The sequence below is a fragment of the Enoplosus armatus genome, chromosome 1 (genome assembly GCF_043641665.1).
Source record: "Enoplosus armatus isolate fEnoArm2 chromosome 1, fEnoArm2.hap1, whole genome shotgun sequence".
NCBI classification, from domain to species: domain Eukaryota; kingdom Metazoa; phylum Chordata; class Actinopteri; order Centrarchiformes; family Enoplosidae; genus Enoplosus; species Enoplosus armatus.
This window is the reverse complement of record NC_092180.1, coordinates 8,941,956-8,966,036: the sequence shown is the minus strand read 5'-3', so window position 1 is coordinate 8,966,036 and position 24,081 is coordinate 8,941,956. Positions and strand designations below refer to the sequence as shown.

Below are 24,081 nucleotides of genomic sequence, written 5' to 3'. Positions count from 1 at the left end.
CACACACAGTACACAAGCAGTGCAGCAAGGGGGAGACAAAACTCCTTGTAACTTCAGGCCTGTTTAGTATTTTAATCTGAAATATGCAGTGTCCAAATACTAGTTTAAATTGTAGGAAATATATACAAAATCATGTTTAAATGTTATTTTATTACCCCTCCTTCAGTATCAGTTGAGGAGTTAAAAGCTTAATCCCTATATGGCTCCCAAAGGCAGAGTAGCAGGAGCACTGATACTGCTTAATGTTGCTATTAGAGAAAGCACCCACAGGAGAGCTTGTCTCAACACCTCTACCTTTATGTATCCACTGCAGACCTGAGACATGATGGCATTAAGCCATTACGGGGACAAAAGAAGGGATGACATACTGTACACTTTAATGTCTGCATTTTTATTGATCAGCAGGGGAATAACAGACTGGAAATCAATACATTCACCAAGCAACAGCAGTGAATGAAACACATTTACAAATGACGCACCTGTTTTATGAGAAGCCGTATTTACAGTCCACTCGGTCTTCAGAAGAGCTGCGTTGTTACGGCTGTAGGTCTTCAAACATTATCAGAGACGATGGAGTTTCACCTGGAAGCTCAAATACAAAACATATAGAGGCGTAGATTTCTATCTTGTCTGTCACCACCTGGCCAACAACAGATTCTCAGATACTGAATATAGCAATGCAGCAGATCTCTTGTCAGCAAAACAGCTGTTTGCACAGTGTCTATGGAAAGTACAGTATGTACGTATGTTTTACGTCTTTTTGAATTGCATCAAAATAGATTAAATGTGGCATTTTTTTTTAGTGAAAACAGATCTCTACAAACTGATCTAAATAAATGACAAATATAAAATATTTGTTTACGACAGTTTACACCCGCTCCAAGTGAGAGTTTAGTAGATGCACCTTTGACAGCAGTTACAGCCTCGAGTCTGTCTGGAAAGGTTTGTCTGTCTCTGTCAGCTTTGCACATGTGTGGACGCTGCCATTTCCCCCATTCTCCTTTGCAGAACTGCTCAAGTGCTGTCAGGTTGCATGAGGATCGCGAGTGAACAGCCTTTTATCAAGTCCAGCCACATATTCTCAGTTGGATTGAGACATGAACTCGTAGACATGGACGTTGTTGTTTTTAAAGAATTCCTGTCTAGCTTTGTCTTTATGCTTGGACTTGTTGTCTTGCTGGAAAACAAATCCTCTTCCAAGTTACAGTTTTTTGCAGACTGCATCAGGTTTTCTTCTGTATTTTGGTGCATTTATTTTACTCTCTGCTCTCACAAGCCCAGATTCAGGTGCATTTATACTACAATCAATTGCAACCTCTTGACTACTCACAGATTATCGCCATTTAACTAATTATGTGACTTCTAAAACAGATTTGCTGCACCAGTGATGATTTAGTGTCCTTTTAAAGGGGGTGAATACGTAGGCAAACAAGTGTTTTGTGTTTTGTAATGAATTTAGATCACTTTGTAGAAATCTGTTTTCTTTTTGACATAAAAGGATCTTTTTCTGTTGGGTCAGAGTCACAATTAACAGATGAAATTGCCTTTGATTCAATGTTGTAGATCAATAAAACATGAAAAGTTCCAAGAAGGGTGAATCATTTTTATACAGTGTATGAAGATGAAATCCCAGGAACAACTATCAGGCTACAGTACCTTTATTGTTTTCTGTAGAAACAAGACTAAGCTTACTGGATATTCTTCATTTTAAAACTTTTTTTTAAATTTTTCATGACCCTTTTCATAGCCCTTGTTGCCCATGAAACGTGCAACAAGTTATAAAACATTTGTTTTTTGCACCCTTCAATGTACAGGTGAGTTCTGTATACAATTATTTTGAATAACAAGGGGAAATTAGTATGTGAAGATTAAAATAATAGTAGTATATTGGTGAAATGTGAAAAACAATAATCCATAAATTAAAAAGCAAGTTCAAATTATAAAAATAGTCTTTTAATATAAACTACATATTCAGTGCACAAAGAACAAATGTACAAATCGTAAACTTTATACATTGATTGAAACATAAAGTAAGCATGTTAAAGAAATCAATTAACATGGTCATGTGAGTTAATATCATCTTAATTAGTGATCGGCATAAATAGGACTATAAATAAATTATGTGCCTTTTTTCTCTGCCTCCAAACATCCTCGGAGAGCAGGTTGTCGTCATTTATTTCTCCAGTGGACTTCTACTTGGGCCATCTGCATCTGTGAATAAGAGATGGATCATTTGGTATGAAAGTATAAAATATGCATGAATTCAAACAGAACTCAGAAAGTCTATCGCTCTGCATGCCTTCATGAACCTGAACTCAGCAGGAGTTTTAGAAACTGATCACCTTGTTTATTCACTTCATCCTCCTAGCTGCTGGCTTTCATTCACCTTATACTGGATCCTTTTATTTTTCATCCTCTCCCTTTTCCTATTTCCCAGCACCTGTTTAAACATTTCCAAATAGCATTTCGATTTTACTTGATGGTTATATGATAATGGCAAGGGCATGTCTAAGTATGTCCTCAACAATAGACTACAGACTACAGCATTTAAAGAGAGTGTCCACGGTAAACAAACAGGTTCTCTCTGGCCAACCTGCAGGAGGCTTGATCGAAACGTTGATGCTTGTGGGCGCAGACGGAAGAGTTGAGTTGACAGCGATAGGTCGGTCTTGGCTGGAGAGTCGGCACAGGTCTGGGAAGACAGTCACAGCGCTCTGCGTCTATCTCACAGTCGGGCATCCATGAACTGAGTGGAAAGTCTAAACAGGAGGTAATGATGGTGCATTCACAAAGTCACAAAGACAGTATAAGTACAAGAAATGACTTTTCATATTGTTAGGTGAATCTCAGTTTGATCATACTTTGATATTTTTTTAAAGCTGGTTTACACGTCCTAAAGGCCTTTCTATGTACTTGCACACACACATACACACACACCTGGTGTACTGGAAGGGTATGGTATGCATCTGTCAGTTGAACAGTCCCAAATCAATCCACTGGCACAAAGTCTCCTGGAGTCCTCTGCCTCAGACAGCTGGTCCATTGGAGAGCAGCTGCCAATTAACCAGATGGATCAGAACCGAAAAAAGCCAAAGAAAAACCATTTTATCAAATTCAGTAAAGAAATAAGATTGATTTAAGTTTTGGACTCACCCACTGCTCCCATGAGGTTGAGCATTACGTCGTATTATGGCGGGCTCCATGCACCTGCACTCTGTATGATTGGCTACTTTTATTAGCACAGGCTCTGGTACAAACTTGAATGGAATAACACTAAGGACCTGAAATGCACAGAATCACACACACAGACATTAGTGTAATAGTGTTTGTTGTAATACTCAAAGCCTCAGAAAAAAGGTTAAACAAAAAGGTCAAAATAGTCACTTATCATCTGAGATTGTGGTCACTCACAGTTTTATTCACATACACAGTAGTTGTGTTTCTGCAGGTGACGCCCTCTTGATTGCAGCAGCCACTGCACCTGTCAGTATGAAAACAAATTCACATCTGGGTAAAGTGATTTGCATGGAAAAAAACTGTTTCACTGAAAGGCACAACTGATGGGAGTGTTAAAGGAATAGACATTTTGGGGAACATGCTTATTAAAAGTAATAAGCAATAAAAAGGTGCTAGTAGGTAGATTTGTTACCTTTGGACAGAGCCAAGCTAGCAGTTTCCCCCTTTTTCCAGTCATCATGGCAAGAATGTGAATAACTCCCAAAATGTTGAACTATTCCTTTAACTATGCGCTTAAAAGGACATATTAAACAGATTTACACATAGTTTTGAAGTGATATTAAATAGATTTGCTGTATCATATTAAACACAGCATGTTGATGAATGACTGCTGAGATGTTTTGTCAGCTTGAGCGTTAGGTAGGACGCAAGGATGGTGCCGTATGAGTTTGGTGATCAGTGTCCCGGATCCACTTTCATGTTAAACGAACCTGTGGACGGACACACAAGGTGGCTTGAAGAACATTGAGGGGTCGGTGCCGAGCTCCTTGGCCACGTCCACACACGTTTCCCTCGGCATGCACTGAGTCCGCTGCCACTCTTCATCTATGGCTAAATGGGACACACACAATGTTCATAACCACGTCAACACACTTACACAGACTTGTACGTGACATGCATTGTATGTTCTATCCAACCTTTGAGTATCTCCAGGCTGTAAGATTCAGCAGCGTAGCGTGTAGAGCGGTGTGAGCCTCCTGAAGGTGGAGAAGAGAGGGTCTCTGGCTGCTGCAGTCTCAGACGACACTTCCACAACTTCCAGTCAGGAAAGTCTGCGAGCCTCAGCAGCTCATCCAGGCTGGAGGCTGACCGCACCTTCCTTTCCCACTGCTTCATTACCTGCAGGGATCACAGTCAATCATCATTTAATGTTTCACATTAACAAAAAAACTCTTCATTGTTGGTCTCAGTTTCACTTGATGTCACTGTGTCTATTGGAAGCAACTTGTACAAGTACAATTACAGCTTCTTTGATGACAAGTTGGTGGCATTAGTGAATATTACTGAAGGCATATTGAAAAACATGCACATCTCTGTCAGAGGACAATACTCATGGATCAAAAGACCAAACCTCTGTGGAAATGTGAACATTTCTAGCCATGTTAGCAGCATGGCTTTGAGGATGGCAATGTCGGTCTGATGTTCAGTCCACCACTCTGGTATAGACTGAAATGCTCGACAACTGTTGGATGGATTTTTATGAAATTTAGTACAGGTATCTGGTCCCCAGAGAATCCTACAGACTTTGGTGATCCTGAGTTTTTATTTAGCGGCAACATTACGTTGACATTTCTGCTTTTGAGAGAATTGCTTTGATAACTATTGCATAGAGTGCCGCAAAATTTGCTACAGACATTTAAGGTCCCTCAAACATAAATTCGAATGACCTTGGTGATCCATAAACTTTTCTTCTCGCACCACCATCAGGTCAAAATATAGTGCACTATTTAGTAAATAAGGAGTGATTTCACCCTGCATAGCTTGCTGCCATCAGTGCGTGTGCAAACCTCTGCTGTGCCTAAGAACAGCCTCACAGAGGCGCTAAAGTGGCTGTAGACTCTTGAAATATAATAAAAAACTGAATTGAGTAAACCTATATGCATTTATACCTATATTGTGTGCAAACATGTGCCTTACACTGAGGCTGAGTTGATTTGACATTTGCTCCATAGTGAAGTGACTTGGAGCACTTGGCCTGATGTCACACCCATTAGTCAGAGTGTGATTATCAACAGCTGCAGCAGCAGATTTGTGTGTCTGCTCCAGCCTGCGTTTATACCTCTCTGTCTCTGAACACTGCTCATTCTGTAGTCTCATGACCCTGCTACCAAAGAGTGTGCCTTTATATACAGTAGAAGGATGATATGCAGCTGGATTTAAACCCAGGACATCTGAAATATAGCACTTTTAACAGCAGCATGCACTTTGAGAGAAGGCAGCAGTACCATCCATTAAAGAGCATGTGTTCTGTATGTACACATGCACATACATACTGACACACAGTTTAAAATATCAGACTATCCTTGGCACCTCTCCATAGAGGGGAGAATAGGGGTGGGAGAAAACCATAAAACCACCTGTCATGCTACAGCAGGCCAACAAACTTCCCGCCATGACATAAACCGGAACAAAATGGAAGCAGAATAGATTCGATCTGTATGGTTTGGATAACATATATTATGAAATGCGTCCAATACTTAAGTTTATCTTTTTTACCCCCAAAACCTCTTGCACTAAATCCAAAAATGACATCCTGTGTGAAAGATGTTTTATTTTAGCTTTAACTTTTAGTTTTAACTGAAATTTTAATAGACTTCAAAGAGCCAAGGGTGGGATCTATCTGAGCGGGAGAGGAGTTGAAATTTAGGACTTCCCAGGCTGTTTGAGGCGGGAAAGCCAAAGCCTGATATTGGATCGTAGATCTGTAACCGGGGCGGAGGAACATCAGAGAAGACAGTCATGGAATATTGCACTTGTCTGCACAATGTTTGCTTTATTTCCTCTGGACAACAGCAATGATCTGAGCCCTCTGATGTGTTCAGTGTGTTGCAGAACGAAGGGTGGGGCAGGCTGGCTGGCTGACTGCTTCCACTTAAATCACAGAAACAACAACAGAAAATAGGGAGGTTTCCCTTCCGCAATTTCTACCAGGGGATAGACCCACTAATGAGAAACAGAGAGGGAGAGCGCCTGAGAGAGGGATGACAGGAATGGAAAAGACAGGGGGGGGGGCACACAATATGATGGAGGTGAATGACAGCTGGATAAAGAAAATCGTATAGTATAAGTATAAGAGAGAGGTGGTTAAATAATCCCTCTAACACAATGTTGACGTACATTTCCTCTTTTAGCCACATGCAAGCGTTCTCATGATTACTGTCAATTTTGGTTTCAGTGTACCGAACAAGGTGAGCACATGTGAGTGTACTACACCGGCAGCAACTGTTCAAGAGTGAGGTTTCTGAGATAAGACCCAGCAAAAAACGAGGGAAATCAAGGCCTGAACACATCAAGAATATAAGAGTAAAGCAGTGTTTAAATTTCTGCTCTCTGGACAAGTTTGTGCCAAGGGGAGTGTCATTAAGCATCAGCTACAAAAAGCAGTGAATTGCCAGAGGCTTCTTCCGTTGCTGCTTTGCTACATATTACATGCACTTAAAGCTTCACGCCACACTTACCCGACTTCCTCCCTCTCTGTGCATGCTGTGGCCCACGTTTATCCAGCTCAGCTCCACCACCAGAGTCACCAAGCAGGAGATTTGGCACAGAGTCCGTTTCATCTTCATCATCATCCCTTGGCTCCCTTTACTTTCTCCGAGAAGCACTCAGCAGTTATGAACTAGTCCTCCTTTTTACTGCTGGCAGAACGCAGGCTGCCCTCAGACCACACACACTCAAGTCCTCTCAGTGCAGGTATGTGCAACAGAAACTCTTGATCTCCCAGCTGCACAGTAGAGGAGTGTGTGTGTGTGTGTGTGTGTGTCTAAGCCAGACGTAACCTGTCACAGCAGCCCAGACACCCACGAGCCAAATGGAGGAGGCTAAAGAGGCTTTAAAACATGCACCTCTTACTGCAGATGCTTTGATGCGGCTTCCAGTTAAATAACGAGGCCACTAGAAGTCGGAAGCTGAAAGTTACCTCAGAAAAAACAAAAGTCAAGATTCCCTTGAAGACGTCTTATCAACACACTTTCTTTTGTCCAAATGTGTTGAGAAACGTCAGGACCTCTAGCTAGATGTGTTCTTTTCTTCTTTATATTCCCACCTACTGAACAGCCTGCTGACTTCTGGCTTCCCTTAACTGCTAATTTCAGTGGTTACAATATCTGTGTGTTAACCTTCCCCTCTGTCATCCTCAGTTCTCCAGATCCTACTGTGGTTAGTCCGTGTAAAAAGGCCCTGAGGTGCAAGAGTAGCCACACAATTCCTTCCTCTAATACGTGGGCTAATTACGAAAACGCTCTGAGAAGCTGTCTGTCGTGGTGTCTGCCCTTACGTCTCTCCCACTGCTGCTGGTCCTGCTGCCTCAAAGAGCGCCTTTTTATTTGCTTGTGTGTCCCGTCTTCCTCTTTTAATGTCTGTTTGTCAAGTGATCAAGTCCCCTGCCTGTTAAATCCCCTATCAGTGTCTTTTCCTCCGGAGTTGCCAAACCGCACACAGCCGAAGAGCAGTAACATGTGTTTTAAATGTGATCCAGACCTCCGTAACGTGTGAGAGGAAATAAGATGCCAGCACCACCCCTGTCTCACCGACACCCCACCCACTCGCCCATCCAGGCCCATTTGACTCAGGATGTAATCTGCCAGGAACATAATGGAGGAAATATGAGAACAATATTCATGATTTGTATGCAAATGAGGAACAGTTATCTGCTTATAATAACCATGTAACATACAAAAGCATTTTTTCCCCAATATTTTAATGTGGTCTTTTTGGTTATGAGGGTCATGTGATATCTAGCAGCTGGAAAACTGGCTCCTTTTGTTTTACAGCAGCTGGATACAATGGTTAATGTCTCTTAAGCTAATTCTGTGGTAAAACATCAAAACATTTGTAAAACCTTCATACTTACACTTAATTAAATTAGGTTAGACTTTTGATTTTTGATCTTCATAACAACAATGTGAAAGAAACTGGTACAAAGTTTAAAAATGTCGTAACATCTCTGCTACAGTGTTATTTCAAACAGAAGGAAAATGTAATAAAGCTTAAATTTAACAAGGGGAGTGGAGAACCGTTACAAGCACATTTTCCATAAAAATCTATATTTTACAAGGAAGAGGGGGTAAACTACTATACTGCTAACAATGGGGCATGTCATCCACTCCCACATGAAGCATTTGGACATGTACCAAGTTAAAATAGATGCTGGAAAGTTCTAAATGTCTTGTAAACACATGCAGAACATGTTCTGAAAAAAAAAATGCCATTTTTACACAATCATCACAAATAAAAATATCTCTTTATATATATATGCTTCTATATCAGCAAACAAGTTAGGCAAATATATTCACCAGGGACAAGAGCGTAGTGTTCAGAAAGAGTTTCTGATCTTGGACCTCCAGTTTATGGCCCTTTCAAAGCCATTTCTGCCAGTCTGGTAGTCCCTGACAGCCTGCCTGATCTCTTCCTCTGTGGTCATTACAAACGGACCTGAAGGGTAGACATAACATAGGAAAGTATTAGATTACAGGTACTGATTAAGTTCTGTTTGTGACTTCTGAAAAATCATTTCTTTTGTACAGTCACCAACATGGAGGGAAGTTACCTACCGCGTTGTACCACAGGCTCTTTGATTGGTTCTCCAGCGATCAGCACCAAATGGGAAACTTCAGAGCCCTGAGGAGGTAATAAGAGGCAGTGCTATCATCTGAGTCTGTGTGTGAACTGATGTGAGAACATCATCTGCGAAATAAGGTGGAGGAGACTTAAGTCCCTTTCACACATGCAGTCTATCCATGAACTGTTCAGGAACATTTCCTGCATGGGGTCACGTGTGAATGGGATCGATCTGTACCACCAATTTCCCACCTCAAGACCTACTAACATCTCAGGGCAAAGTGCTGTGAATGAAAGCAGTAACATTGCAGGGACAAGCACGTAAAGGGTTACATCCGTCTGACGAAGGACGCTTTCATGTGGAGCGAGCGAACCAATCACATGGTTGGTTCCGCTGCTGACGTATTTGAATCCGCGACTTATTTACAGTTGTCTTGCCAATGCTTTCGCGGGTAATAACTAAAACACTACTTGTCTCGCAAACTTGTTGAAAATACATTACTATAACATTTGGCACTGGACAAAAACTGCTCTGTTAACTGAGTTAACAGTTTGAGTCAAGCATAGAGGCTGTATTATGTGTAACTCTGGTTGTGACCTGTATTTTTCTTGCGGTTGGTTTGTAAAACAAACAGCCAGCGGCGGTGCTGTTACAGCGGATTGTGAGCCGTAGTTTCCCCCGGTGAAGCGACTTGTCTCTGGGCTAGGCAGAGCGGACAGGCTGGGTGTCTGCAGGGCAGGCTGCTGAATGGCCTGGCAGACCGGCCAGTGCCACCGGCGGCAGGCACCTTAACCGGTCCGGACCCAGCCTGCCGGAGGACGAGGTGAAGAAGTGCTCGTTGTGTGTGGAGGGACAGCCCAGCAATCTGCTGTATCAGCACCACCGCTGGCTGTTAGTTTTACAAACCAACAGCACGACAAACACAACCACAACCGATGCTCCACATAATACAGTGGGTTGGAAGTGGGGCCCTTGCTGCCACTATTCTGGCATTGCTATGGCATGTGTGAAAGGGCGCAAGATGGAAATGTTCCTGAATGTAGTTGCATGTATGAATAGTGAAAATGACTAGCGGTGCCTGAAAGGTTATCGCAGTAATTTAGCGGGAACTACGTGTGAAAGAGGCTTTAGATGGGCCACGTGCTTCAAAGGTTGTGCTGAGATGGAGGAAACGATGACGGAAGCTCATTGTGGCCTTGTGTCCCCCAGAGGATGAAGAGGATTATGAAAGTAAATCATCAAACAAACACTTCAGTGAAATATCAGCGTGAAATATCTCCTGGTTCCAAAGGGGGGCACTGTGAAAAAAAGTTTGGAAACCACAGGACTCGATACAGAGAGCTTAAGTCTCTCACCTTGTTTTCAACTTTGATACAGTTTCCATCTCCAAACACCACAGTGTGATGGGGCTCCACCTTCTGCTGCTCCTCATCTGGGCCTTGAAAACAGAAAACATGTTCAGTTTTGTCTTTAAGCAAAGCTGGAACTCTTCATTTTAAATTCTTCAATTGACTTGAGCCTCAAACTAATATTGACATCTCTGTACCACTTACATTTAAACAGGATTGAAATACAATTTTTTAATGATACACTTATGTCTTTTTATCTTTTCTTCATCTTGACATTAATTTCCATTAAGAAAGTGTATCACTTAATTTCCCAGACTCCCATTATTTTCAGAAATACAATAAAAACTCAAGCATATTGCGCCTCATAGGACCACATAATAATACAGCATAATTACTGCACATTATTACTGTCAGTTTTAATGTCAGTGGAACGAAAGAGAAAATGAAATGTCAAGCTGGGACAGTTCTTCACAAGACAAAAACACACACACAATAAACATGTTATTTAAGATGATTGATTGTGGTTTGCGGTCTTTGAGTTTTTTTTGATGTATTGATTAAAAACAAATGGGAATCTATGACTTAGACTTAGAGTAAGTCTTCCACCAAAAACTAGCTTACTTGCTGCTTATGAGCTGACATGTGCGTCATTTGTGATAATTTGTTTCACAAATAATTTCAGGATACCACAGGTCTATCTACCATGTACCAGTACAAAACCACTGTGAGTTTAACAGAAATATAGGCACCTGCATGTTTCAGACATTTTGACCTAGTTTAGCACTTTGTTTGCACATTGCAACACTTGCAACACTGACACTAAACGCTGAGAAAGTCAGACACTTCCACTTGTGGTCGACGCATTCATCAAAGCCAGCTGGTCCTGATTTGGCCAGACTACATGTAGAGTTGGCGACTTAACATTCAAATAACTTCTTTAATCTCAGCAGCCATTTTCATCCTCTCGTGTCATCAAAACATCTGCCAGCAATTACAACCAGTCTGAGAGATTCTGCAGTGTAACGACGGAGAGTAATCAAATCATAATGAAATTGTATTAAAGAATAATAAAAGGGGAATTCTGACTGAAAAAAACGGGTTTCAACAAACCAAGAAAGCCTCTGAAAATGAGTCCACTGTCTGAAAGAGTTTGTTCTCATGCGAGGGGAATTCCCTGATCACACAGTGTCGTCCAGTGAGCAGGAAATGCAGTATTTCACAGTGTAATGCCAAACAGCATCACGGATACAATAGGACGTAGTTATAACATGTGAGTAAAGTGAATGATATGAAGCCAAACTCTAAGATGGTCAGATTTTATACATAGTAGCACAATCATTTATTCCCGTGATGCTGGATACATTTGAACTGGAGTGGTCTAAAGTCTGGAGAGATCATAGTTTAGTAACAGCATGAATCCATCAGGCTTTAAAGTTGAACACGTCAGCATCACATTTTGGCTGAACGTAGAAGGAAAGTTGCGATTGGACTGAGATCACACACAGATTTGTGACGTAGATATGGCAGCAGGAATAGCAGGGAGGGAAGAGTGCACATATCCAATCAAAGACTGTTAGTATCAACCTGGTTATCAGTGATTTCTTCTACCATGAAGTATGCTATGGTTATTTTAAACCATTTCTTAATTGAATTTACAGAACAATTGCTGTATTGTGATATACACCGTTACCGTGATATAAAATTACACATACCATGACAGAAGATTTTGGCCATATCAGCCACCTTACTTCTTATAGTAATCTGAAGTGTTGGACAATATAAGACAGGTAATGTACTGTATGTATTCATAAGGGAAATAAACTTGCTTGCTGCAAAGGTCAAATTAAAAGGGTGGACAGTAGGCCTTTCTTATAGTCGAACATTAACCAACAAAACTCACCAACATGAATGGATCCTGATAGTGTGTAGATGAATGTAGTCCATCCTGTCAAACACACAAGTATTATTTAGAAGGTGAACAATTTCAAAACAGTTATCTGCCCTTAAACATGCAATAAAACGTGTTAGCAAACACATTATTTACTACAGAGAAACATTACCACGGCTTTATTTTTGGTCTCTACAAACTCTAAGAAATCAAAAAAAGCATTTTTCCCAAAATGTCAAACTATTCCTTAAGTGAAAAATCTGAAATTGAAATTACCCCTAACACTTCAACACATCATCAGAGGAGTGAATACAATATTGTAGCTTTCACTACAGTGACAGAAATATACAGGGCAGCTGAATACAGAAGTAACAGTGAAGTTGAATGTTGTAAAGCTCTCTTTCTCGCCGTGTCGCTCTCTGTTAATGTAAAATGCTGAGCTGTCGTGTCCTCCAACAGTTTTACAAGCTTTATGCGCCCTGAAGTGTTTCTGTTAGAACTGTATACTGTAACTGATAACATTTTATCCACATTTCTCTTACTCCTCCACAGTGTGATCCTTGTGTTTACAGACCTACATCCTAGTGAATGGAGCCTGTAAAATGCAAAATGTTTGAGAACCTCTAAATCTTATGAACAGCGGGTGCTGTGGTCGCAAGTGGCAATTACAGGATAATGATAAATACTAAAACATAATCACACGTTAGCATAAGTAGAGTGGAGTTATGAAGTAGCAGTTGCAGTAATATCCATCTTAAAAAGGTACCCTGTGGAGGTTTTGACCACTAGTATCACTATGGAGCAATGTTTTTCTGAGTGGGTCTCAGTTTTGTTTGCACACGAGGGCACACATTCACGCACACGAAATAATAATAATAATAATAATAATAATATAATATGGCAAGAAACTCAGCAATGCACCACCAAAGGCAGGGTGGAAGAAGACTGATAGGAAACAAACATGCACATTCAAACTTTTGAGAAAACTCGGCTTAACAAATGTTTTATTGAAATGAAAGCAAATGCAGGAAAGGAAAATACATTCAACAGATTGTCAGTCCTCCAGGATACACAGTGAATGTAAACCAAAACTTTGTTTGCAAGAAAACGTCACAGTGCACTTTTGCTAATATTAGCTAACTTCAGCCGGCAAAAGCTACTGATCATACCAGACAAAGTGAGGCTGTAGCAGCAAACCCTCAGAGTGTGTTGAATTGAGCAAGGGTTTGTTTTATTAATTATATATTAATTTAACTTTTCATTTTTAAAAGGTGAAGAGAGGTCATCAACTGTTTTTTCTGCTGCTTTTCATCAAAAAAAACAAACTGATTCTATAAAATGCAAGCAGAAGAGGTTAAACTGCTTTTCATTTCCCTGTTATGTTACCAGGTATCACTCATTGTTCTGTTTCCTGACACAAGAGCACAATATTCAAAAATGTTCGTGGTAAACAGGACACAGGAAACAGTAGTATGCTTCAAGTAAAAGGAAGTACAGAGAAAAATGAGGAGGGATGACTGAAGATCAGTCATAGCCCAAAGCAACCATGAGATGCTTTTGTGTGAGCATCCTTACAGAGCACCTTTATTATTAACCAACTATTTACAGACACACTATAGTGTATTTAGAATTGTTATTCTCCTACCTGAGGGGACTGGCTGCACATGCTGGGCCCCTGCCTGCAGTAGGAAGTCTAGGTACAAGGTTGGTGTCCTTGTGAAGACCTTAGACTAAACAAAAGGGAAAAAAAGACACGCACGCACGCACGCACGCACGCACGCACGCACGCACGCACGCACGCACGCACGCACGCACACACACACACACACACACACACACACACACACACACACACACACACACACACACAGCCACAAGCTTTAATATTTTGCATAAAACAGAAAACACATTAATGCAAACTTTGAAATAGTGGCGCCAGTGACTGTCAGGGTTATTTGTTTACAACTTCAGAACAATCTGCACTTCTGTTCCCTGCAAATGGGTTGTGAATAAGTTAAAGCTGCATTGCTTTGCTTTTTATCTGGCTTGACAACCCACTTATAATCAGTGGTTTTTCAGAGATACAAAGTCAGAATCTATTGTAGTTCCACGGCTTACACTTTTTGCACTAAACAGCTATGTGTATATACATTTTTATTAAACTTTTTTTTTACCAGGCAGAGCTTACTCCACATCAGTAGTTGATGCAAATGACCTTAAAGAAATTCTCAGGCTTGAAAATAGGGAACATTGGTGAGAGTGAAAGTGAAGGAAATTAAAGTGACTATATTTTGTGCAGAATTTTAGATTTAACCATCTGTTAAAATACAATAAATACAGGACATTATTTAGGGACTTACCTGCACAAATTTGCTGTGTAGGGCAGGTTACTTGATATGTAATTAGTCATTACATATGACTCATTGAAAAAGCAATTACACTTTACTGCATTACTAATTACTCAACAGCAAAAGTGATAAGTTACATTACTCGTAACATTACTTTGGTTACTCAGCAACACAACTTCAAAGCGTCCACACATGCAGAAATAGAAAACAAGACACTGTGACAGCCCGCCTATGTTTTGGATATATTTACTGACTGGCTGGTGAACATTGTGCAGCATTTAGCAGCTAAAGAGCCAGATATTTCCCTCTGGAGTTGGTGGAGACCAGAAACAGAGCTAAAAAAAAAAGAGTTAATTGGACTTACATTCATCAGGTGACCACAAACATGACTCAGATAAATGATAATGTTGTTCCATAACTGCTGGATGTGTAAATAACAAGTTTGCCATATCAACTTAAAACATGATGATATATCAATGCTGTGTTCATCTTATTTCTGCTTCCCCCAAGTGGCCAACAACAAAATAATTTTCATTTCCATAATTTTATTTAAAAAATGGAGGAAAACTAGTTTCAAAATTTAAATGACATTTCATCGTGAACATTCAGTACTTTGACTGCAATTAAGAGTGTCTTCTTACCGTAGCAAACAACATTTGAAGGAGCAGGGGAATAAAATTGGGGGAATTTAAACCAATCTGCTCCAGTTATTATCAATAAAAATCTAAAATGATGAGCCTCATTCAGTATAAATACAATAAATAAAGAAATTACTTTTAGAGAAGGAGGAGGCTACTTGAGTTCAATGACCCGTGTTAAACCCAGTTTTTAATGCCAGACCACAGCTAGCTGTGTCTCATGCCCTGCAGTAACCTTTTATATATTGTACAACACACACACACACACACACACACACACACACACACACACACACACACACACACACACACACACACACACACAATTCAAACCATAATTTGCATAATTTAACTTAACTCTCAGCCTCACATTGGGCCTACATCTGTCAGCAGCCCTCCCTTCAGTCTGTACTGTACGTTAACTTCCGCTAATGTTGACAAGTGTAATAACACAGTAAAGTAGACAAAGACACACACACACACACACACACACACACGTCAGCAGTCCAACACTACCGAGTCATCCCTCGCAGGCCAGGACAATCTGCTCCTCATTTGCTGTTTCCTCTTTTCAAACAGACTGTCCTTACACTCACACTGGTCTGAGAGTGTGGTTAAGGCATTCCCTCACACACAAACACACACACACACGAATGCATGCACATCTATGTCATTGTTTGTCAGTTTTTCCTGTTTGCCTCGAGCATCCAGCAAATGAGCAATCACCATGAGATCAACAACTACCAGGAAAGTAAACATCATGTTCAGTTTCAAAGTGTTCCTCTGACTGTGGTTTGATTTAATGATGTCGCAGTGACATCACATGTGGGTGAATTACAAAGACACATTCACACACTCACACACCCACACACACACGGACATGCACCTTTGCCCCTAAAGCTTCTCCAGATATCACAGCGACTGTAACTCCTCCCCGGCTGGGTTTGGGGATCTCTGATCCTTTAAGCTCCTGGTACGCTGGTTCCACCATCTTGTCTCGCCTCGGCAGGTTCACCCACAGCTGTAAGCCCACCACCGGCTCCTCGGATACGGGCATCTCAGCATGGACCACCCCCTGTCCTGCAGTCATCCACTGATGGACAAGGAGACATATGCCAAAGACACAATCACAAATGTCAAACATAAGGTGTTCACAAATGTCAATATTTGTGTTAGCATCTCTCTTTGTTGAGGCCATCACATTGTATTTGTATTAAATAATAGAGGTAGGAAGGTTTTTATTAGCCATGCATGGGAATAGCATTGCTGATCAGTTGGCTGGTCCATCACTTTGGTCCAGACAGAAATAACTCAACAATTGTGATGAAATTTTGTACAAACATAAAATGTTCTTAAAGGGATGTATTGTTGTAACTTTGGTGATCCCCTGATCATGTACAGACACGTCATGTCATGTCCTCCTCAGGATGAAGTCTTAAACCTTCAGTGATCCTAACCCAGCCCCAGCTGTAGTTGCTATGCATGCTAACACGCTAAACTAAAATGTTAAAAATCATTCCTGCTAAATATCACCATGTTGACTTTATGAGCATGTTAGCAAGCTGATGTGAGTTCAAATCAGAAGCACAAGTGCAACCTCATAGAAAGTTTTCTGTCAGTGAAACATCTGTTGTGGGTATAGTAATGTATTATAAAGTCATCAACTATTAATAATAATGTTATTTGTTTAGAGAAGTTGGCAAGTAATATAAGACTTCTCTTCTGCCGGCTTCTTTTCATGGCATGTGTAATATGTTTTTACAGATTGTAGTTTATATTTTGTGGAAAGTTTTGTGTTGGAAGTGTACACTAAAGTGGTTGGGAAAAAAAATCTATGATAAAATGATAATGAAATACAAGTACAGTTGCCTGCTGAACAGCACCATTTTCAATGCAAGCAGCTATCACAGAGACTTTATCCTTTTTACTGCACTCGTTGGCTTATTTTGTATCTTCTGGGTTCTGAAAATGTGAAGCTGTTTGACAGCCACTCTACAAAAGTGAGATCACAGCCTAGTAGCACATAAATGCACCGAACGTCAGCAGAGCGTTTAGTTACAACACGACAATAAGGTCTTTTTTTTGACACAAATAAAACTAGATGTACTCACTGTGAAGGAATACCTAGCTGAAGACACTGCAAGTCAGTTTTCATAAGATAGTGAAATAAATGGAATCCACTGGCATGAAGTATTGGGTAAACACATTACACAGATGTAATCACATGTTATCCTTTGAAAGATTTTCAGCAGTATTATACAGAATACAAGATTTGTAGGGCTACTATTATGCAAAAACACTTTGGACTTTAAAGTAAAGCAAGAAAAAAAGTGATTTTCAGTAAAACATAGAAACATACCTCTGAATATAAAAATATAACAAATAAATTCTAAGACGTGGAGCTAGTGATTCGAAACACTGGACGAAATGAAGTTGAGTTTAACAGCCTCTGCTTCTCCTTCAGGCCAGCTGGAAATTTCCACTCTCAAGCTTTGCTTTAATGCTGCTGGCCACTGATCATTCATCTGCGACTGTTCATCGTGCTGTTCTGTGTCTTTTATTGCCGCTTATGTGCTGAGTATTTACTGTCTGGGATCTACTGGATAATAAAACCCGCAGAACACAACAGAGGATAACTAGAAACCCAGAGAGCAGAGGCAACACAGATCTGTGTTTGAAATGAAATTCATCTGTGGTTTAAATTAAATTTTAAATATCTTGTATGATATAATAAATATGCAGTCTAACTTGGAAATAAGCTGCCAGTTTGAGAACATAAAGTCCTGATAAAGACTTAAACATTTGATACAGCTTGTAATATAATTATATCCATCATGGGTAAGTCATTTTTTCTTTCAACCATGCTTCTGGGCACCAAATAATCATTTTAAAATATTGATGTAAATAATGAAGTTTTTTTAAATTTATTTTCTAAAATGGATATGCACCGATGTGGAATTGATTTAAACAATAATGGAGCAAGTTCTTGAACATTTGCTGTCGTCTTCACCACTTCCTTTAATGAAAACCCCCCTTTAGTCTGAGACAGTGAGCTTTCCCTCAACGACCAACATGACGTCCAAGCCTACAGAGGGTGCACATGGTGGGTTAGAGCAAATTCAGCTGAACTGACTGAACTGCTGCAGATTGAAGCTGAGTCAGCAGTCTGTGTGTGTGTGTGTGTGTGTGTGTGTGTGTGTGTGTGTGTGTGTGTGTGTGTGTGTGTGTGTGTGAATGTAGCTTTACTACTTTAAAAACACAGGAAACAACCCACAGGGCATGATATCCAATTAGTGTGAGTGCACAACATTATAATGCATATGTAATGAGTTTGTGGGGATTTGTATGCCAATAGGCTTAAGTCTTGTTCTGCTCTTGTAGTTTCATTTATGTTAATGACAAGTGGACCGAATGCTCCAGATTCAAGTTAATGACTTGCTTAAAATCTACTACGTTTACTATCAGAGGATTAGACTGATACATAACAATGATCACACTGTTAGATAACGTGCATCTAAAATCTGAACAAACAGAACATATAACCACTTCATTTAGCAATTTTATTAGTGGCACAGTTAAAGGAGCAGTTAGACATTTTAGGTATTTATACTCTTATTTGTTTCCTCGCTGAGTTAGAGAGTTAGATGAGAAAATCGATACCACTCTCATGTCTGTACATTAAATATGAAGCTACAGCCAGCAGCCAGTTAGCTTAGCTTAGCACAAAGACTGGAAGCTGGTTCTGTCCAAAATAAAATAATAAACCTACCAGCAACTCTAGAGCTCATTAATAAACACATTACATCTTTTTTTGTTTAATTTGTACAAAGTGTAAAAATGACCCATTGTGGTTTTCTTGGCTGGGCACAGTAACTTCCAGGAGTCTTGTTGTCACAGTGAGGTTGCTAGGCAATCAGTGCCCTACAGTACTCTCATGTCTGTAAAGCAGCCAGTAGCTGGTTAGCTTAGCTTAGCATTAAGGTTGGAAACACTGGGAAACAGCTAGCCTTGTCAGGTAAATAGTTCAGCACGTATCTCCACATAAAACTGCTAATGATCATGACGTGACCTAACCCTAACCCTTTTTACAAATAAAACAAACAAGATATGTATGTATGTATTTGTGAGCTTTAGAGGTGTTGATATGGAGATTTAGTTACCTCAACAGAGTCAGGCTAGCTGTTTCTAGTCTTTGTGCTAGGCTAAGCTAACTGTAGCTTCATATTTACTATACAAAGATGAGAGTTGTATCAATCTTTTCATCTACCTTTTGACAAGAAAGCAAATAAGTGTCATTCCCAAAATATTGAACCATTCCTTTAAAAAAATTCATAAAAATAAATATTATGAGCAGTTAAGCAGTACTTGCAGATCTCCAGGGTTCAGTAGTCCTGAATGGCCACAGAAGTCTTCATGGGCTGTAATCCCCTCTAAAACATATGTTACCTGTTTGAGGAAATACGTATGTAACATATGTAGCATGAACAGGTATTGAAAAAAATCATACAGATGGCTTAATAATCATTAATAATAAATACATTTCAAAAGATAAGTAAAGATTTGGGCCATTTTTTCAATTTCTTGTATCTCTTTAAAGCTTTATTTTGAAAGATTTGTTTTTGCATTAAGTGAAACATTATGTTCCAGGTTTTATTAAATCAGGCCATGAGCTTTCAAACAAGTGCTGTTCGACACTAAAATCACGTGTGCGTTCGTTTCACTGCCCCAGTGGTCAGACTGGACAGGAAGAGAAGTTCTGCTTGTGGGGTCATGGATACAAAGGTGAACATCTGTCTAAGGGAGGAAAGCTCGGGCCCATGCAGTGAGCGGCCTGTGATCTGTCTTCACAGCTGGGATTTCAAAAGTCATGTGAGTGTGAGCAAACACACCTGCTGAAAGGCATGCTGGGAGTGTAGCCTAATCCTGTCCAACCACACCGGGAGATTTGAGTTGCATCTGCCAAGTGAAATACACTTGGAGGAACGTCTGGCAATGTAAGGACAATATCTGGCTTTCTTTAAAGTCCAACCTGCCGCATAACCTACAGCTTTAAACCATAATTAAAAAAAAAAAAAACATGGAACAGGCTAGAGGTGAACGCAGAATTAAGCTCAAAAGGTTTTCAAAAACAAGCTTATTGCTAAGTGGTTCACAGAGACACTAACAGAGTGGGAGCCAGAATAAGAGCAAACTATTATATTTTCTATTCCAGAGGCCCGGGGCCTGAAATGAAAAGTTATTTAATCAGACATCCTCCCACTTTATTCAGACATTCAGCAGAAACCAGTGACTCCCAGGAAAAACCAAAAGCCCGTCTCATTCTAAAGATTTAATAAAACGAAAAAGTAGTACACGCATCACTTCCTGTATAATTGACAGGTGCAACTATTCTGTAACCATAACTTTCCAAACCATGCTCAAACATGACTTCTAAAAGCAGCATTAATTGATTTGGGGCAGATCGTTCACATTACACACAGTCCTTGGATTCATTGTGAGTAAAACATGTTGATTAGTGCAGCTTTAAAGTGAAGGTGACTCTAAGACATCAGTTACAACCATCTTTTAAACATTATGAATATTGACAGGTTGTAGAAATATTGACGTCCACTCTTGAGAGTTGCTGCAACTAATGTATCTGTTCGTTTTTTGATTCACACATTGACCAGTGAGTTTGTGAAATGCAGATGACAAATTCACACCAAAGCCGAAAAGAATTGTCTAATTTGTCTGACAAACAGCCCAAAAACACAAATGCGTTGAAATTATCACATTTAGAAGCTGTAACCAGCAAACATCTGACATTTTTACACAATGAAAAGGTTATTTTAATTATCAACCTTGTCGTCAATGTCAATGTCAATGTCTGCCAATTAAATAACCGATTACATATTTTCAACACTACTCTAAAATGAGACATGAAATAAAGACAGCAAACAAATGACAAAATGCAGGGAAGCAAAGGTGGGAAATAAAGACAGAAGGGAAGCTGTGGGTCCTGAACTAAACTTCAAAAGCAGGCCTTCATCATGTGAGAAGAGAATTTGTGTCAGTTTATAGGGAGAAACTCTGTGAAATACTGTATTAGAAAATTTACAATAGAGCTGAATTTTTAATATCTGCATGCACAAGAGACTACCGCAGTAATGTGATCACATTTTGTGGTCTTTCATGTGTATTTGACCTCTCAGTGTTCAGACAGCCAACATCAGTCAGTATGTCAGTAATGACCTTCAAGGAAGACTCTCTGGTGGAGACGTGGTACGTTAATTTCAAATGTCTAGAAGAATCAAAAAAATGCAAACCCAAGGACGGTTCCACAAAAACACATCTGAAGCCGGGGAAATTCTTCTCTTTCAAAACAGGGGAATTTTTTTGTGAGTTGTCATCATTAAATCTTTAACCGAAAGCATTCTGGACTAAACTTGAGCTCCCAGTAGATATTACATCTCTGATATCTCTGGCTTTCTGTAAGATCTTTGAAATCTATAAATCTTAAATCCTCATTTCAGGAAGACAAAGTGGTACTGTAGCTTACTTTCTGTTGTCGCCATCTAGTGATCAAAGTAGGAATTTCACAGGTTGGTAAAACTGTTGGTCCTGAGCTTCTGTTGTGACGCTGCTTCTTTTACTTCTATTGTGGCTTCTTAACAAATGAAAATAGCCGCCCATAGGCGCCGTAACGTTAGACATGATAAACGTCTTTGGTTGTAAACGCGCTGTCAAAACAACCCCAAACAAACATTCACCAAAATAAACCTTTATAAAGAAACCAAAGGGTGGGGTGAAAAGCATAGTTCAGCAGGCAAGCTATGATTAAACCAAATAAAACTGCCACAACACACAGCGGTTGAATGACTGTAACTTAGGCACACCTGCCTTCTTAAAGAGGTTCCTGAGATGAGGTCAAGTGATGCTGTGCTCATGGTATAGCACCAAACTACCACTAGGTGCCGCCGATCTGATCACAATGAAATAATTGAATGCAAACAGGAAAAGATATCTTTATATTACAGACTTGCTAGAAATGGCAACAACTTCTTTGGTTAAAGGAGTTGCACCAGTTCAATGCTGTTATATTGTTTTGAAATATTAAGGGGGGGGGGGGGGGGGTTTGTATACAAGTGTGGTCCATTTACTTTTTATATCCTTTCATTGTCATGCATTAAGTCTGTCCTATTGCAGTTACATTCTTCTTTGTGGCTGGAAATATCCTGAGCTGAGTTTTGAAAACAGAGGTTGAAAGCACACAGATGTTGCTGCTTTGTGCTGAAATGTGGATATTCAACTGTTTTACCCATTAATGGCTTAAGATGAAAGATTGTATCTCTGTGTACGATCACATGTAGGGATGCAACTAAAGATTATTTTCATTATCGATTAATATGCAGATTATGTTCTTGATTAATCATTGGGTCTATTAAGTGTCATAAAATAGTGGAAAACACCCATCCCAATTTGCTTCAGCTAAGTCAGTTTTTTTTCTTCATATAACCCAAAATCACAAATCACAAATTTACCTCAGGTGTGCATCTGTGCATCATATGACAACTTCTATCCTTAAACCCTCGATTCAGATGGGAAAAACTCCCCCAAAAAACCCTTTAACAGGAAAAAAATGGATGGCAATAATTAAATGACAAATGATTAATCAATTATCAAAATAGTTGTTGATTATTTTCAACTAATCGAATCACTTTTTAATGAATTAACAACAGCGGAAATTGTGGTGAGGTGAATAAAGCATGTTGTCCTGGAGACGAGAGGAAAGTTTGACACAAGGACAAAAGATTTTCCTCCTAAGATTTTTCCGTCCAAGTGGACGGGCTTAAAATTTTGTTCATTTCTTCATTTTATCTGAATATTTGCTGCTACACTCTTACTGTCTCAAACCCTCTGTGAGGGTGGTCTGGAAACCCTGCCGGCTTGCTCACTCGAAACTCATCCAGCATCAGGAAAGGATCCAGGTTTCTCAGCTGGAAATAAAATATGTAGAGTTTTGCATGAATTACAATGACAGTTGTTATGTTGAGCTTTTATTAAAAGAGTTGACAGTTGAGCTACATTAACATGTTGAGGATCTCACCTCCTTTCTACCGATGCTCCTGCGGACACGAGCACCGACTCCCTCTGACTGTTCAACGCTCAGAACTGTCCTCTCCACTCTCCTCACGTTCATCGTAACGGTTTCAGTGGCCACTACAAAAACATACAATATACCTTAATGATCATGAACCATGGATAAAATGGAAAAAAAAAAACATTTATGGATGCAATAAATTGGTTTGTTTTAAGGCAACAAATCCATCTTCTTTCTTGTGCACAAGCTCTTCTTGAAATAAAACGCTAGAAGAAATGTCACGTCAAATCTTTTGACAAGTTTGTGGCTTAATTCAGGGGCAACAAACAGCCATCTTAAACATCTTTATTCAGCTATTTATCACTGTCACGGTCCTCGCCCACTTACCCTTATTCAGCAGAGCCTATAGTTTCCCAGCATGCAGTGGGTGAAAGGCAACTGTGCCCAGTTACATAAAACTATTTCTAAAAGTTTTTCTTTTCTTTTCTTTTGCAATTCAAACTGTTATTGTTGCTGGTGTTTTAATTATTTGGTTGTAAAAATCAGACAAAAAAAGGACCCAAACCGGAATGAGGAGCAGAAACCTATTTGGGGAAAACATGATATGACAAAATACCCGCAAATGTCACGCAATCACAGGGTTTTCCCGGTTTTCAAAATTCTCGCTAAACTGCTGGGTCACAGCTGCCCAGTTGCCGCGACGACTGGAAAAGACCAACCGATCTGACAGCAACGATCAGCGGCAAGTGTATCAGCTGATCAGTCAGCTGAGCGGATCAGCTGGTCGTCAGCTGATCCCAGCGCTGCTGCTGACGGCTTGGTTTCTCACAACTTTCTCCTCTGTTCATTTCAGAGACACTTTCCTTAGACTGCGGTTACATCCTCTCTGTCCCGGGTGCTCCCCGCTCTGTCGTGCAGGAATCCATCATTTAAATACGGATCTTCTGAACTGAATTATCTTTATAACAGCATCTAATGTAA

At 39.9% G+C, this 24,081-nt stretch overlaps 2 protein-coding genes across 3 annotated transcripts in view; both read right to left on the bottom strand.

Annotated features, from left to right (window-relative positions):
- Positions 1-1,989: 1,989 nt before the first annotated feature.
- On the bottom strand, positions 1,990-6,803 carry vegfd (vascular endothelial growth factor D). The gene is made up of 8 exons (XM_070909304.1): positions 6,696-6,803; positions 4,155-4,356; positions 3,948-4,068; positions 3,412-3,481; positions 3,154-3,281; positions 2,938-3,053; positions 2,594-2,759; positions 1,990-2,211 (listed from the first exon to the last, which is right to left on the bottom strand). Exons 1-8 carry the CDS (start codon positions 6,801-6,803, stop codon positions 2,193-2,195), a joined length of 930 nt encoding a protein of 309 aa, XP_070765405.1. The 3' UTR covers positions 1,990-2,192.
- A 1,112-nt stretch (positions 6,804-7,915) lies between these two features.
- pir (pirin) overlaps positions 7,916-24,081 on the bottom strand; it is a 24,746-nt gene continuing 8,580 nt past the window's right edge. The window contains exons 2-10 of one of the 2 annotated variants that reach the window (XM_070920024.1): positions 23,107-23,185; positions 22,904-22,996; positions 19,386-19,466; positions 15,907-16,113; positions 13,680-13,764; positions 12,047-12,091; positions 10,153-10,235; positions 8,790-8,856; positions 7,916-8,670 (exon numbers count right to left, since the gene is read on the bottom strand). In XM_070920024.1, the coding sequence (XP_070776125.1) occupies positions 8,552-8,670; positions 8,790-8,856; positions 10,153-10,235; positions 12,047-12,091; positions 13,680-13,764; positions 15,907-16,113; positions 19,386-19,466; positions 22,904-22,996; positions 23,107-23,185 (859 nt within the window). In that variant the 3' untranslated portion in view covers positions 7,916-8,551. Of the gene's footprint in view, positions 8,671-8,789; positions 8,857-10,152; positions 10,236-12,046; positions 12,092-13,679; positions 13,765-15,906; positions 16,114-19,385; positions 19,467-22,903; positions 22,997-23,106; positions 23,220-24,081 lie in introns of both variants that reach the window. The other variant, XM_070919944.1, reaches the window with a different exon arrangement.

Bases quoted from the DNA above. Each gene is read 5' to 3' on its own strand.
- vegfd (XM_070909304.1), bottom strand. From the start codon at position 6,803: ATGAAGATGAAACGGACTCTGTGCCAAATCTCCTGCTTGGTGACTCTG. The intron at 4,069-4,154 runs GTTGGATAGAAC...TGTCCCATTTAG, and splicing joins CAGCCTGGAGATACTCAAAG to CCATAGATGAAGAGTGGCAG. The intron at 3,282-3,411 runs GTGAGTGACCAC...TGTGCATTTCAG, and splicing joins CTGTGTATGTGAATAAAACT to GTCCTTAGTGTTATTCCATT.